The 16,947-nt window shown below is 40.7% G+C and overlaps 1 protein-coding gene across 2 annotated transcripts in view; it reads right to left on the bottom strand.

Moving 5' to 3' along the window:
• The window catches only part of ADAMTSL1 (ADAMTS like 1), a 437,941-nt gene that overhangs the window by 93,324 nt on the left and 327,670 nt on the right, over positions 1–16,947 (bottom strand). For both annotated transcript variants that reach the window (XM_086771491.1, XM_086771490.1), the window contains 3 exons: positions 15,877–15,988; positions 15,148–15,286; positions 2,284–2,334 (listed from right to left, as the gene is read on the bottom strand). In XM_086771491.1, the coding sequence (XP_086627617.1) occupies positions 2,284–2,334; positions 15,148–15,286; positions 15,877–15,988 (302 nt within the window). The remainder of the gene's footprint in view (positions 1–2,283; positions 2,335–15,147; positions 15,287–15,876; positions 15,989–16,947) is intronic.

The raw sequence follows: 16,947 nt of genomic DNA, 5'->3' as shown, positions 1-16,947 counted from the left end.
CCAGCTCCTTTTGAGGTACAAAGGATGCCTTGACTCATTGACTGAGAATTTGTGAAGGGAATTGGTGGTGCATTAAAAGTAAGCACTGTATCTGCTGAACCATACCTTCCACTCTTTGTGATAAAATTCAAGGCTGAGGGATTGCAGTAGTGAAATCTCACAAAGATGCCTTTCCAGATTTGTTCTCCACTTCTCCTGGAGAGTTTGTCACTTCCCTCTGACCCTAGTATTAGTTGCCAGCCTCAGATAGATAATGCAACCAGGGTCTCTCTGATTTGTTTGGTTTTGGTTGGTTTTCTGTTTGTTTGTTTGTTTGTTTGTTTGTTTGTTTTTCTCCTAAACTCTGCAGGGTCAGAGGAAAGTCCCCCTGACTTGGCCCTGTCTCATGCCAGCCCTGTGGTCTGTTCAGTTTCTGCTGCCTCTGAGGTTTGGAGAAGAGACATGCAGCTGTGTCTTCCCTCTGGGGGTGAGGGAGGAAGACCTGAGCCCTGTTTGGGGGTTCACAGCAGCATATGTGGGAGTGGGGGAGAGGGAGAAGAGGGGAAACAGCAGCAAAACAGGAGAGGCAGAAAGGGAGCTAGAGGTCCTAGACAGCAGTTGCAGCCTGAGCAATCAATGCGGGGGGTTAAAGGAGAACAGTGTGGCTGGTAGAGTGGATGAAAACGGGCTGCTATGGGGTGAGACCATAATCCAGAACAGCTTGAGAAACAGTCTTAGCCTTTTGATCATTTCCAGGGAATGATTTTTTCTTTCTTTTTTTTTTTTTCTTTCAGTATAAAGCCAAATACCTCAGGGCATTTTGATCCTTTATTTTGGATTTTCTTCAGCAGTAAAAAAGCCTCTACCTAGCTCCCATCTTAGGATGCTTTTTCCTTAAATACAATCTCTCCACTAAGTACTGCTGAATCATCCTCTGATACAAAATTGTTCTCCATCTTTTGTCAATGTATATGCCCTTTGTACACAATTGAAATAAAATATGTTTTATTCAAAGCTAGAGTGTTAAACCCTGTATTAGTATTCTAGCTTCTATATTCCTTACTAAAAAAAAGCTTTAATTTTTGAGGTTAGGAGCTATGTATGTGGGTTTTTTTTAAAAAAAATAAAGAACAAAGAAAAGTGTTTTCCAGAAAAAAAAAGGAATTGGACACAGGAATATATTTTATACATGTATCTCACAAATATTTGGTGATAATGGTTGTATGTACATAACCACAACCACTTAGCAAGGAAGAGAAAAGCCGAATCCAAATCACAGATCACTGATAAAGGAAGTCAATATGAATGGCAGCCACAATGGTTGGCAAGTAAGATGCTCTCATCCTTGTCTTCTCACTCACAGATCAGAGTCGTTCTGTGATTTGGCTGGAGAGTCTGTTGAACATGAATGCCACAGTGCTTGCACACTGATGCTGGAAGTTCTCTGCATTAGGCTTCACCATGGTTTGAGGGGAGTAGTTTCCTCACCAGGATAAGACTAACAAGTTGCCTAGGTTTTTTTTTTTCTGTGATTTCATACTCCATGAAACAATAAATTAATGCAGGAAACACAGCACAATACTATTGCATGTCTAGGCAGTATTTCAAAACGAAAATGTTATTAACCTTCAGCTACCAAACATTTTTATCAGCACCAGTCTTATTCACTGCTCTATGAGTAGTTACTCATGTAATTATTTCCATAAGAATCTCAAGTCTTACATTAAAGACATTTTAATTGTAAGATAATCAATAATAGAAATCAAGCCTTGATCCTAGTCCTGCCCTTGATCTCTGATTTCTTAGAAAAGCCAGTGGATTAATGCCTGTGGGGAAGGCATTAGCTTGGGTTTGCAGGATCAGAACACAAGACTTACACAGTCTAAACCCAAAATCTCTCAATTTCTAAGCATGCAAGAAGCAGCACTGCTGGAGAGAAAAAGTCTGACGGTTCATTACAAAGCCACAGGTTATAGTCCTGTTCAGAGATGAGTAAAGGGAAGAAAAAGGAAAAGTGTAAGAGAAATGGGGAGGTGGGGTTGAGAAAAGAGAAAAGGAAAGGGACCACACACTTAACAGGTGTGCATTGCTGGTTCAGCTACAACGTCATTTCAGTTCTGCATCAACAGAATTTAACAACAGGTTAACACTTGAACATCTCTAGGTTAATTTGCAACAGTTCAGAGCAAGAGAAAAGGGGCATCTGTTAACTTAGCTTGAGAGCAAATCAGAAATGCAGAGAAGAGAAAAAAAACAAGTAAAGGTATATGTTAATCCTAGCATCTGGTTGACTGCTTTACGTACCGAGGAAGGGGATGGTAGAGGTCATAGGGCATGATCTGCTTGTATCCGTCACTGTTAGGAACAATAATGCCAACCCTCTGAGTAGAAGGTACACATAATAAAATAAACACTAAATGATTACATTATAAAATGTTTTAAACACAATATTACAAGAAATCCCCAAAACCCTGAGATATTTTGCCTAAGTTGCTACTACATTTAAAACAAAACTTATGCTCCCATCCTACTCTTCTGAGTTGTTCAAAGAATAAACCACTGATTACTACTTTATTCTTATGAATATATTATTGTTTGACTAAGAAGCAATCCATTACCATACGTGATCCAAATGAGTAGTCCAAATATTATTTAAATTTATAAGGTTACTATCTACTGTTAAAAATATTTTTTTTTCTACACTTAATACTTTATTAGAGCTTGGATTCAATGTCACTGAAGATAATAGGGGAACTCCTATCTGCTTCAGAGAGTTCTAGTTCAAACCCTTAAAAAAACTATTACATGGTTGTTTCTGCCCTTCAGATAAAATGTCTGCTTTTACAGGGGCTAGGATTAGAAATTCAGAGAATCTTAGTGCAATAATTCAAACATGCAACTCAGTCCAATTTCATTAATCTTCAGAACCTGCCTCTTTATTTGTGTTTTTCTGGAAGAAAGAAGGAGCTGGAGAGAAGGGTAACATGTGAGATATAGGTGTTTTGTTTGTTTGATTGGTTTTGGTGTACTGTGACTGGTTGGCTTGGTTTGTTGTTGTGTTATTGGTATAATATCTAAATAATATCACATCTAAAGGTTATATAAGGCAATAGTGTAGATCACAATTGCTAATTATCTGAAACATTATTGTGCCAGTTATGTGTGAGATGAATGTCACTTGACTTGTTGACAACTACAGCGTCTCACAAAATTGCTAGTCTGGAATTTAATCTTCTGTCTGCACTTTATACATTCTGACTCAAAGTAACTCTACCCATTTTGACTCCCAACTATCAGACATATCTATTAACATCAAATAGATGATCCCAGAACATCTCATCGATCAGTTTCATCAAAGCCACTGTGCAACAGGAGACTTAGATGGGGCAGGTGGGCAGAATCATCAAAGAGTGAATGCCAGTTGCATTAAAATAAAAAGTTTGTCCTTACTGAAGTTATGGAGAGAAGAAAAGAATGAAGGTGGGTTTTGAGAGCCTTATACAGATTAGAGTTGCTAGGTATGCTGCTACAGATTTCTACAAGGGGGAAGGAGCAAAGGAGGGAGAAGGGAGAATATATCCTCCAGCCTCAATACAGTCACTGAAAAATGCTGTAAGCATTCAAAGCCTTGTCCTGCTAAAGCTAAAGGGGTCTATTCTCCTTTCAGTCAACAGAGTTTTTATGTGCATAACTTGTCCATGATAGGAGAATGGATCCCATTGTGTTTTCACAGCAAGGAGTCAGTGCCAGGTCAGCATGCTGGAATTTTCCAGCTGAAGTGCGGGAAGACACTGGAGCCCTGGGAGTATGTGATGGGGACTAGATAAGTCCCTCTAAGATTAGCAGCCTCTGCAGTCACAGGAGACCTCTGCATGAGTGTGCATATTTGCATCTTCAGAGAGCTGCCTGTCTTCACAAAAATCTGAAAATCTACGAGAGGCAGTTCTGGCACTGGGAAACTTCAGAAAAGACAAACGTGTCATTTAGAGTACGGCCAATGAAAAAGTCTTATCAGGCTTAGCTTGGTAAGTAAATGCCTGGAGAACTTTGAGAAATTGTGCACAAGTATTTTAAGAAAATGGAAGAAGAGTTTTTCTGATTTTTTTTGCTCATGCTTTTGGGAACCTCTGTTGTTTTTCTGACTCTTCTACCACTGCTGCTGAAGTTCCACTCTGAAGCTTTTTGCACTTTCCAGCTCATCAGCTTGCTGAGGAGCGGTTGGAAAAAAGATTAATATACCAAGTTCTGAAACTAAATAATTATACTGTAAAAGCACCTACTGCTTAAGAAAGAAACAGATTTCAAAACATTTCTCACCCACTGCAGTGAGAAATGTTTTCTTTCTAATAAACATGATCTGTATGCATAATCCAGGTCTACATACATTAGAATGCATAATATCCAAGGCCATTCCAATGGAAATAACCGTACCACATCCAAACACTGTTATGAAGATTAAATAACATTTACAAAGCACTAGATTGATATTTTCATTGGAAAGGTTTGACCCTCAAAGAATTTTGCATACATAAATTGCATCTCTGTAAATGGTATAGAGCTCCACAGAATTACTAACACTGTCCCTGTGCATATGTGAGGGGCTGCCAAAGGCTCTCATTCTGTTACTGTGAGATAATGATCCCCAGCCATGTGAGTGACATGGTCACAGTGAGGAAAAAGACCCCCACAATAATACACAATGGCTTAATTTATGACTTTAAAAATGCATTTGAAGATACAACAGAACAGCAGATGGCTGTTGTACCATTATGTCATGTTTTAACCCCACCTGGCAGCTGAGCCCCACACAGCCGCTTGCTCTTTCCTGCCCCGGTGGGATGAGGGAGAAAATCCGAAGGGTAAAAGCGAGAAAACTCATGGGTTGAGATAAAAACAGTTGCATAGATAAAGCAAAAGCTGCACACACAAACAAAGCAAAACGAGTAGTTAATTCACTACTTCCCATTGACAGGCAGATGTTCAGCCATCACATGTAATGGTAACTTGGGAAGAAAAAATGCCATGACTCTGAATTTCCTCCCTCCCTTCATCTTCGTCCAGCTTTTATTGCTGAGCATGCCATCATATGGTATGGAATATCCCCCTGGTCAGCTGGGGCCAGCTGTCCTGGCTATGTCCCCTCCCAACTTCTTGTGCACTCCCAGCCCACTTGCTGGTGGGGTGGGGTGAGGAGCAGAAAGGGCCTTGACTCTGTGTAAGCACTGCTCAGCAATAACAAAAACATCTCTGTGTTATCAACAGTCTCTTCATCACAAATCCAAAACATAGCCCCATGCTAGCTACTATGAAGAAAATTAACTGCATCCCAGCCAAAACCAGCACACATTAATGGGAACTACATCTTTCTGAGCTAGTCTTGTGGGGGGTTTTTTTGTGTATGTTCCACAAAAATCTAAGCCTAAGTGAACTATTTAGAAAACATCTTAGAGATCGCTTTCATGAATTCTGTACTTTTTGACTGGACAAAGTGGTTTAAATTCCATGAATCTATCAGGCCATCATAGTCCTACAATAAGATGGAAGAGTTCTAGTTTATAGAATCATAGAATCATAGAATGGTTAGGGTTGGAAGGGACCTTCAAAGGTCATCTAGTCCAACCCCCCTGCAAGAAGCAGGGACATCCCTGACTAGATCAGGTTGCTCAGAGCCTCATCCAGCCTGGCCTTGAACGTTTCCAGGGATGGGGCCTCCACCACCTTTCTGGGCAACCTGTTTCAGTGTTCTATAACTCGCATCGTAAAAAAAATTTTTCCTAATATCCAAACTAAATCTACCCCCCTCTATTTTAAAACCATTACCTCTCGTCCTATTGCAACAGGCCCTACTAAACAGCCTTTCTCCATCTTTCTTGTAGGCCCCCTTGAGGTACTGGAAGACCGCTATCAGGTCTCCCCGGAGCCTCCTCTTCTCCAGGCTGAACAGCCCCAACTCTCTCAGCCTGTCCTCATAAGAGAGGTGCTCCAGCCCTTTTATCATCTTTGTGGCCCTCCTCTGGACCTTCTCCAACAGGTCCATGTCCTTCTTGTGTTGGGGGCTCCAGAACTGGACGAACTGGACACAGTACTCCAGGTGGGGTCTCACCAGGGCAGAGTAGAGGGGGAGAATCACCTCCCTCGACCTGCTGGCCACGCTCCTCTTGATGCAGCCCAGGATGCGGTTGGCCTTCTGGGCCGCAAGGGCGCATTGCCTGCTCATGTTAAGCTTCTCATCCTCCAGCACTCCCAAGTCCTTCTCCTCAGGGCTGCTCTCAATCCATTCCCCGCCCAGCCTGTGTTTGTGCCTGGGATTGCCGTGACCCAGGTGCAGGACCTTGCACTTGGCCTGGTTGAACTTCATGAGGTTGGCACGGGCCCACCTCTCCAGCCTGTCAAGGTCCCTCTGGATGGCATCCCTCCCTTCCAGCGTGTCAACGGCACCACACAACTTGGTGTCGTCGGCGAACTTGCTGAGGGTGCACTCTATCCCACTGTCCATGTCGCCGACAAAGATGTTGAACAGGGCTGGGCCCAGCACGGGTCCCTGAGGGATGCCACTCGTGACCGGTCTCCACATGGACATTGAGCCGTTGACCACCACTCTCTGAGTGCGGCCATCCAGCCAACTCCTTATCCACCGAGTGGTCTGTCCATCAAATCCATGTCTTTCTAGTTTAGAGAGAAGGATGTCATGCGGGACAGTGTCAAAAGCTTTGCACAAGTCCAGGTAGATGATGTCAGTTGCTCGTTCCTTGTCCACCGATGCCGTCACCCCGTCATAGAAGGCCACCAAATTGGTCAGGCACGATCTGCCCTTGGTGAAGCCATGTTGGCTGTCACCAACCACCTCCTTGCTCTCCATGGGCTTTGTTCTTATGTTTTGCTTTTGTTTGCTCTTATGGGCTTTGTTCAGAGCACATTGTTCACAGTACACTCAGAAAATGCAAAGCGTGTGCTAAATGAACAGAGCAAATAATAGTAATTCCTCAACTACACTGAGATTTCTGGCTGATATGGCAGCAGCTAACAGGACTCACTCACACAACACCTAGAGCAAACCTGCTTTGGCAGGAACAGGAGCACAAAGTCAATTCTTTGGAATAGCTGTTGTGTCTCATCTGTCTGAAATCTCCCACGCCTTTCAGACCAGCAAGTTGTGTCATATACTCTGCAGACTGGTTCATTTCCTCCTGAGTGCCGGCAGCCTTGGCACAGTTGCTCTTCCCAGGCTCACGTCCAGCTGGAGTGGGGGCTGCATGTGCCAGAGGCGAGTGTGCTGCACCCAGGACTGCCATCTCTGCAAGTATTTGGCTTTCCCCAAAACGGGCACCCACAGCTGCCTTCCTTGAAAGTTATATTTGGTGTCGTCTTCCCCAGCAACTCCCTTCCCTCCTTAAGCTACACCCTTAGCACCAATGACAGGTGTGAATGCCTTTCTCCTGTAGCTCCCCGTTGATTCTCTCTCTCTCCAACAAGGTGCCAGCCCTTCCCATCTCCCTCTCCTGCTTGCCCATGGCTCTCAGGTCAGCCACTTGCTGACAAGCAGGACCATGGGGTCTAAAGCTGGGAGAAGAGCCAGCAGAGAGACAGGGCATCCCCCATCCTGAGGTGCCTCAGGGTGGTGTCACCCTGCACGGTGACCATGAGAGTGGGTAGGGACACCGCTCCTGCCCTGGTTCTCCTGCTCTTTGTCATTCCAGTGCCCAGCCTCTGCAGGACACTTTTGCACTCCTCTGGCTCACAGCCTTCACTTCTGCTGTGGGCTCTGTTTTCCTGGGGCTTTTCTACCCCACAGTGCTGCAGCCACCAGGCCGCTTGCGCTCATGAGTGACTGGAGCTGTTACACCTCTTTCCTGATGGGAACTCGCACAGTGAAGATTTAGGCCTTCGCTGGAATCTGGCAGACTTGAGAGTGAATGATTTGCATGGCAGGGACTATGCTATCTAAAGAATGGTCTGAAGTATGACTAGGATACTAATAGCAATCTGCAAATAATAATAAAAAGTTGAAGCAGCTTATGTTGGCTGTGGATACCTAATTCATTAAGTGAAAGGAAGCACTTGGAAGACCTGAAAAAGTTTATCACAAAAGACAAGAGTTTAGCATCCGAGAGAGCATCTCTCTGATAGCCATGACTATCAACTAGACAGAAAACAGGCTTGTGAGAAAGCCTCCAGTTTAACACTACAAACCCTGACGCTAAGGTAGCGTGTGATACTGCAGCCCCTCCTCACAGTGCTCTGTGAAGATGCCACAGTGTGAGATGATCACCTTGTGCTACAAGAACGCTTTCTGCCCTAAGAAAGGTATTGAGGCCCTCAAACAGATGGCCTCTTTTAATGATTCCCATGTGTTATTCTGTAAAACTATCACTGTTTCCATTCAGAGCTGGGGTAGATGACATCTACAGTAACACCACAGGCATAGGTAACACTGGCTTTTGAATGCCTACCTTTGTAGGTAGCGAGTATTGCAATTCTTAGTTACACTACCAGTACGAGTTACACTTCTGGTTTCTGGACCACCATCCTTAATCGTGAGATATAGACAGTATTGTGATCATCTTATCACACCACACTTTATTAGTATGGAACCTGAAGAACCCCCACGTATTTTGTATTTATATATCCTTTTATATGGTCTTAGTACTTTATGGATTGGTAAAAGCCAATGTCTTCTACCTAAATATTTTTAAATGGAGCGTCAGTGGATACTTAAAGAACTTAAAAATGCAGGGCTGCTGAGAAAGCTATCCTTATGTGTCAACCTCCAGGAAAACCTCACACTTTAGATGACATGTCTATTCAGCACAACAGTATCTTACCTTTATAATAAATGACATGTTCATGGTGTACAGATTTTGAATTCTAAGAAACATCTGGTTTGCTTCTCATTGCAATAGACCACTAAAAACTAATCTCTTTATAGGGCTTGAAATGGGTGTTATCAATTGCAGGCAGCAAAAGTACTTCCTTCCTGTAGCATGTCTGTAACACTTCTAAAAATCTTCTCCCTTTTTATTCCGTTTAATATTTTATGGTGGTTTGGATGAGCAGTGTTTGATACAAAGACAGAAATTTGTTGTTATTTTTCACTATTAAATGTTAAGAACTGAATATCCAGTGGAAAAAAAAAAACTGTATGTAGCCATCTTATTACTTGCTGCAGTTTTAGTCTCTTCTAGGACTTAAATAGACTACATTTCCCATAACTTTATCTTGGTCAGATAGATATCTGTATTTGATGCTCCTAGTAGTACAAGAGCTACTTTCCCATCTGAGAGTTTGTCATCTGATGTATCCTGACAGCTCCTTTCTGCCTTTCTTTCTGTCTTTCTTTAATATGAACTACCTGCTTACAGCTGAACTTACTCTGCTACTCACATCTTTTAACACTTTGATGAATGCTTCCTGGTCCACTCTCCCTACTTGTTCTGACAAAACAGCTTAACTTGCCTTTCAACTTATCCCAGAATTCAAGGTTTTGTCTATTTGTGTTGAGAAGAAAATTTTCTCTTTAGGGATTAGGAGTATCTGCAGCTCATCTTTATCCTGCTCTTGAACTCAGGTGACCCCGATTATGACTATCAGAATATTCCCACTGCTCTCAGCTCCCTCTCCATCTACAACTCCTGTATCTGGAGGCACATGTACTGCTATTTCTACTGAAATGTATCACTATTTCCAATTCAGCCTTCCTGAAAACTTACCCCGTGGTTCCTCTCCTGCTGCTCTGAATTCTTTTTGGCCTCCTAAACCTCTCCCCTGTTTTTTTTTTTCATGCATAATGCATAATTTTAGCTCATTTCTCCAGCAACACTAGTAGTTCCTTGGTAAATTCTGAACTGTTCAAAAATCACACTCCCTAAATATACAGTTGGAATTACGGATGTTTGTTGACTGTGGTCTCTCATTTGCAGGCAGCATACTTTTTGCTAATACCAGTCTTACTTTTCCAGCACTTGAAACTTCAGCTGTGCTGGTTGAAAAGGCTTGTTCTGCCTTCGGCTTTAGTGGCTAAAACATTCATGTCTCATCTTCCCCTGGAATGGCTATCTCTTGCTGTCTCTTAGGATCATTCATAGACATATGGAAATTGTGTGGAAATTGAGACCAGACAGAGTCAACCAAGTTTCAGAGAGAACTGCAAGGCAGAGAGGCTTTCTCAACACCCCTGTAACAAGTTAAGAACTTAAGTAAAAATGCAAATCCACAGAAATGACCATTTGCGTGAGGCAGAGATCAGGAAAGGACATTGTCATGACCAGTGTGCCACACCTGTGCAAAAAGCTGAGGTGTTTTCAAAAAGCCCAATATCTGCAGTAACTATGGGATATTTTATTTGAAAGAGTATTCAAGACAAAGTTAAATCTATCATATGTCAGAACCAGGACAATGTCTCAGTCGAGAACAATAACAATGAATGAGTCGGTGTATCTCAGACCCCTCTAATAACTGCAGATCTATGGCTCCTACTGTGTAAATCAGAAAGCGCAGCCTGTCCTGTCAGGAACATACCGGCACTCCACTTTTGTTCATCTTCCAGAAAGAATGTAGTGAAAATGGGAGCATTGCACTGCTGTGATACTTGGTTTACAATTGCTATCTAATATAATACCTTTAGGGAAGCTGCTAACAAGCAAAAAAGTATGCGTTTGGCAATTTCCTGCTTCAACTGCCAATTTGTAATGAAGTGAGGAGACCTCTGTTACTGATTAAAGGGATATTCTATGTTGCCCTTTTAATCATGTGTATTTACTCGTCACTACCTCCTTTTATTTTGAGGGAAATGTATAAAAGTTATCATGCACATGTCTTGCACTTTTGTCCAGGATATTGTATACACTTTCACACCACCAAGGACATTTGGGAATTCTCACTACTCGAGGTTACTCTGAATGACCATAATATCCTAGCAGCCTTTTGTGTGCTTCTACTTGTATTTCAGTGCTCTTGTTAGATTAGCTAAAATTTAACAACCAAAAAGTACAATTTTATTTAAGTTTCTTCTTGTTGATGCCTGCCTCTGCCACCACCCAGTATGGATAGTTAAGCGAGAATGCAAAAGAAAAGCTTTGATGAGTAGGAAGAGGCGTTTGTAATTTTGCTGGAGGACTCCATAAACTATGGATATCTGTTAGGTCTATGAGTGTTGAAAGTCTTGCTTTGAACTATGGATTTTTCCCCAAATTTCCCACAAGTACTAACATTATTTCTAGTGGCAAGCTTACAGATAATGCTCTAGGAAAATTCCAGGATTCTTGCCCATGCAGATCAGAGTGGCATCACTGGCAAAGTGATAAAAAGAAGCCCACATGTCAGAGGCTTGATAATATGAATTTTTTAAGACAGTTGCCGCAGTAAGTTAGTATTTTTGCTGAAGATGCCTTTAGAAATCTTTATACACCATTGATATCTCCCTGTAAAAGCATCAGTAGAGCTTTTGTGACTCAGAAATTTCCAAAGTAACATGTAGCAGAGATAGCCAGAAAATAAAGGAGACTGGTAAAAATGCAGAACAGTGCAGCTAGGAATGCCACTTAGAAGCTGACGATGAAATCTAGAAGCAACACTGATATTGCTCTAGAGAGTATCCTGGTAAGTGAGTGATGAGTGGAGTAAAAGCCTTTTTCATAGTTGTTAACATTGCTTTTTGGAGGAATGCCTTTGAATTATGAAAGAAATTGTATCTTCAGCTTATAGCACCTCAGAGTTGTGCTAAGTAAGTGTTTAGCACACCCAGTTAAGTAAAATCTAAACAGACTTTTTCCTGAAAGCAGAAAAAAATTCCACACAGGAGGATACTGATGATTGTTAAAAACTTCTTTTAAACCCTCCACCCTCTGAAGTTTTGGATAGTTAAAAGATTTGCAATTAGATAAATATGTGAAATCTTATTGTTGTATTTTTCCACAGTGGAGCAGACTAGTTTGAACTGGGCACTATTAACATCAGTAAATGTTTTACATGTATTGCCAGTCATGTATGAACTGTTGTAAAAACTTAATGGACTGTAAAGAAACATCTTTTCTTTCTGTCTTTCTAAGGTGGGAATCAGATCCCAAAAAGGGTCAACAAGAGAGGCTGGATAGGGCATTGTTACTCTGCGGGAACAAAAAAGAACTCAGTGTCACAACACGTTATCTATCCTGCAAGACACTCATTACCAGTCTTACTTAGGCGGACCAGTCACCTTTACTTAACCAGAAAAAGGAACATGTATGAAATCTATAAGTTTGATAAGTACTTCTACACATTGCTCCTCTGTGTATGTGAGAAACTGGGTTTGCAGAAAGAAAATTTGATTAATTTTCCACATTTGTTCAGTCTACGCATCTTTCGCTACTCATGATGGCAGCAATATTGCTAATTATTGCCATAATAAACACAATAAAGTAAAATGTTTCAATGCACTAAGCCTAAAAAGGCAACTAATTGCAGGCCCACACGATACTGCTGGTATTCATTTAAACTTTTTTTTCAGCCTGCCCTTTGCTGAAAATTTTAATGTAAGTGCTCCTACAGTAACCCCTCTCAGTTGCTTTATTCAGTGCCACATGGTCTTCCACAATTATTTTCTGTGGCATTCCATGACACACCATAGGAACAGGCAGCAACCACTAATCAGCTATACCTCACTGGAACTGGGTTTGCCAGGAAAAATTAACATCTTCATTTTATATTGGCGGAGCAGAGTGGCTCGCACACAGCAAAGACACTGCAGAGCCAAGACGCCCTCCTCACTCACACTCTTGACCCCATTGTTCTGCTTCACCTACCCTCTTCCTGACCGTAAGAAAGCACTGGGATCCCAGAAGTCACCACAAATTTCCTCTGGTTTTCTATCTGGGTTGTTGATTCTCGAATTCTTTACAAAGGCACTTTTGAAAATAATAATTTGCAATTTGGCATTCCGTGAGGATGTTTCGAAAAAGCCAATTCCTCTCTGTTACTGCCTGTACCCTGGGACTGCATAACTGTACTTCTAAATGACTCTCCCTCCCCTCAGGGTCTTTATATCAACAACTTTGCCTTGTTATGTTTTATATAAAACAAAAATTGCTTCCTGACATCTGCCCAGCTGTTATTTTTTTTCCACTCTTTCCTCCCATGTACCATGCAGTCTTCCATCTTAGCATTTGAGAATATGTCATTTAAAATTACTGGGAAAAGTATGGAAAATATCCATAGTACAAATTCCAGAAGCAAATGACATATTTGAGTCAGAACTGCGTTTTTAAAACATAGCAGCTTGGGCTTTAAAATAAAAAAAAAAAAGCAGCTACATAAAATTACTTTCTCATGGATACTGTGAGAGGTGACTCTAAAAGACAGGTTCCATATCGATTCACACCTTTCAGCAATCCTTCTTCTGAGATGTTCATATTTAGGTCTCTTATCTGATCATAACTGGCCTCTACTGTACTGACATTTGTCTCAAAAAACTCAAAGAAACAGGTTTTGATCTAAGAAAACCACTGAGGAAAAAAATACAAGAACTTTATTACAGTAAGGTTTCTAGTTGCAACTGTTAATATATTTAAGTAACATGAGAAATTAAATATATATATATATATATATATATTTTTTTGTGGAAAGTACTAGGACAAGAGAAACCACATTCTGAACTTGACAGAATATTGTTAAAGGAAAAAATGGTCTTGTTGCATTTTGGGGAAGTTGGAAAATCACTTCTGAGTACATACTTAACATTCCTGTTAAGCATGTACTTAACTTTTCACAAAGCCCTAGTAAAGCTACATTTTTAATATTATATCCTTAATAGATCCTAATGAAATAGATGGTAAAGTATATGACTTAAAGAATGTACAGTAGAGCTGAGATAATGTTGGATTTCAAGATTTGATATTTCCACTTTTTAATTCTGGGGAGATTTTCACTTCAAATTTAAAACTCTATGAGAACATTTATGGCTTTTACTTATTTACAAACAGAATTACTGTTAAAAATGTGTTTACTAGAACAAAGGAATATAAACTGCCATACACTCTCGGTAACTGTGTCTTCAGTGATGAAGAAACCTGAGTGTTAAATCCAGTTACAAAATATCAATGGACTTCAAAGAAAACTTTCTAGAAGAAATAAAACCAATCTTGGCTTGGAGTGATTTGTTCTGTTCTGACAATGTCTAGCCAGCCTAAAACTGGTACACCTCATTTCAGAAGCAACTGTCTTCAGTTGAGTGGATACATAGTCCCATAGGTATCTAAAGCATCCTTCTTCCCGTGGCTAGGACATCTTTTTTTTTTTCCTATGGCAACCTCCAGCAATCAGAAGGGCCATAGCAACTTTTTAGGTGACACTTGCTTGAACTCCCATTACCAAACTTGGCACAAAACTAGTCTAATGGGAAAGTGGCAGGTAAATAAATGGCTTTAGGGCATCCTTGTATACATGCCTGCTGGGCTGCACTTAACTGTCTTTTAGCAAAGCCACAGACGAGGACCAAAAGGTTTAGATTACACAAATAAATTTTTGCTGCTTAAAGTGGCTGCAAACTGACTTCCACTAAAGTTCAGGGAAATCAGTGCAACAAAGGACTGATCCTTTTAGTGGCATTGTTCCTTTTTTTTATACATGCAAATCTGACTCTCTGATGTTACTATTTTTACTATTAATCTTCTAAGGAAGAATGCCTGGCAGCAGACCAGAAAGGAGTCTTTTGTGTGTAGCCAAAAGGTATTGATAAGTAGAAGAAATTCCAGCATTCCATTCTTCCAAGCTGCTGGGACTGCAAGTAAGCTTTTTATTAAGGAGAAAATGTAAAAAAAAAAAAAAAAAACGCCTCTAATTGTGATGACAACCATTTTCCAACAACATTTTTACTCCAAAATCATTTTTTCTGTCTCACTAACACTTAAGAGACACATGTTGATCATGGAATGGTATCACGGACAAGTTGTTTTCTCGCACTTTATAACATTTAATGAGGCAAAACACAATCTGAGGGGAAGAAACAACCATTTCAAATCAGTCCTTGCAATGTGGAGATGCTAAACAGGGGTCTTTTTCTACATAGTACATCCTCAGGATGAGAAAGAGGTTGAATTACTTAGGCTAAATGACATTGTAAGTAATAGCAACAGAATACTTTCCTATTTTATTTACTCCTTTAGAGCCCAGTCTCATTTAAAATTAGAGCTGACTGACCTTGCAGGACAAGGATCCAGATTACACTCTTGAAGTTTTGGCTTTGGCTTGATATTTTCAGGATAATAGTGACAGTACTGATCTGCTACTACCCGGTTGCTTCTCAGATCAAAACATTCAGCAGATGTCAGTTGATAACCTGCAATACACAGTCAAAGAAATAATACATGATGTGGTGTTCTTCCTGTCTCTCTCTGAAGTGCATCTAAGTTCTGGTTCAGTAAAAAGTGAACTCAAAATATCAGCTGCTTTTTCACAGACTAGACTGAAAACAACAATTTAAATCAAGTGTAGTAGGAAACAAAAGATAATCAATGTGGTCACATGAAAATTCAGAAAAACGGAAAAACAAAGGCTGAGGCTTCTTGGTCACCAAGACTTGTACACTCAGTTTGAGTGCAGAGCGTAAAGCTGCTTGTGGGAATGGGGTCAAATGGAGACATCTTGTGATTCCAAAGCAGGCCCAAACCCCGTCAGCCCTCATGTTTGACAGCTGTAGCATTAAATGCAGTCATAGAAATATCAAAATGTACCTTATGTACAGAGCCTGACATGGTGCTAAAAAATCTACAGGCTACTACCAATGTTGCTACATTCCTCTCTTAATTTAGATGGAACTACTTTCACTTTCAGATGTTGCCCATTTTAAAGGTCCAAATCTCAATGCAGCAGTTGGGACAGATACTATATGCAAACAACTATTTCTGGAATACAGTGGCAATTCATTACCTCCTCCACAGGATGCTGAACAAGGGAAAAAATCTGTTTCCCTCCATTGGTGAATGATAGGCTGATAGAAGATAAATTGAACCGAACTGTCAGCAGCACCAGCATAGTGGATCTGAAAAAGATGTAATGCCAAAGAGTGAAACTAAATACCAGGAAGAAGCATTCTGCCACACACCCTTTGCAGCTTTGACACATCTTGCAGCTACATGAAGCACCAGAGATATTTTGCAATAGGAAGATGAATTGCACAAAACAGAGCAAAATCTTGGTGGCAAAATGTTGGCTGCAAAACACAGCCAAATAAATTTCTGGGCATAACCAGTGGCATTTTTGACCATTTTGAGACCATGTTTTCTGAGATAAAGAATGCATGGCAAACGCATGGTTACTGCTACTAAATAATTTCATGGGGACAGAGGATATGGACTGATCTTTATTCCACCTGAAAATCATCTACCACTACCTGCTGTCCGTGCCACATTGACATGGATTTTAGACCTTTAATATTTCCCAAAAAATTTCTGAGACCATATATTCTATATTACATAGTTCAGAGTAAAAGATGTGAGGATGTGCTGTGAGAAATATAAAAGTATAAAAACTCTAATCCAAGATTTATTGTTTCTGAAGTGAGGTCTCTTTTTCATTCTTCTTTGTGGTACTGTTATTATTATAAGGCCATCCTCTTGCTTGCTTTATTTTGGCTGCAAAAATCCTCCTTTCAGTCATAGGCTTTTGGCTGGAGCTAAGTGCATGTTTGGAAAACACTCTTTGAGCCTACATTACTGACAACTTTTAAACCACCTGAACTTCACTATGCTTCCAGTACTTTGTGTGCTAAATGGATTTCCCATGTAAACAAGAGTTTGTAGTGCAAGGAGTGCAAGAAGAAAAGAGACCTTCACACTGCTAAAGCAGCACCACTTGCACCTGGCTCAGGAAAAAATCCTACCTGTTTGATAGCTGTGCTGATTAATACTGCTATGGGGACTTCAAAATCTCTGTTAGGTGTCCCTTATCCTTACCTCCAAGCCTTTGCATGAACAGCTTGCAGAAGACAAAGCTGCCAAA

Source organism: Chlamydotis macqueenii, chromosome Z, assembly GCF_036417535.1.
Source record: "Chlamydotis macqueenii isolate bChlMac1 chromosome Z, bChlMac1.mat, whole genome shotgun sequence".
Lineage (NCBI taxonomy): Eukaryota > Metazoa > Chordata > Aves > Otidiformes > Otididae > Chlamydotis > Chlamydotis macqueenii.
This window is presented reverse-complemented; position numbering and strand designations above follow the sequence as displayed.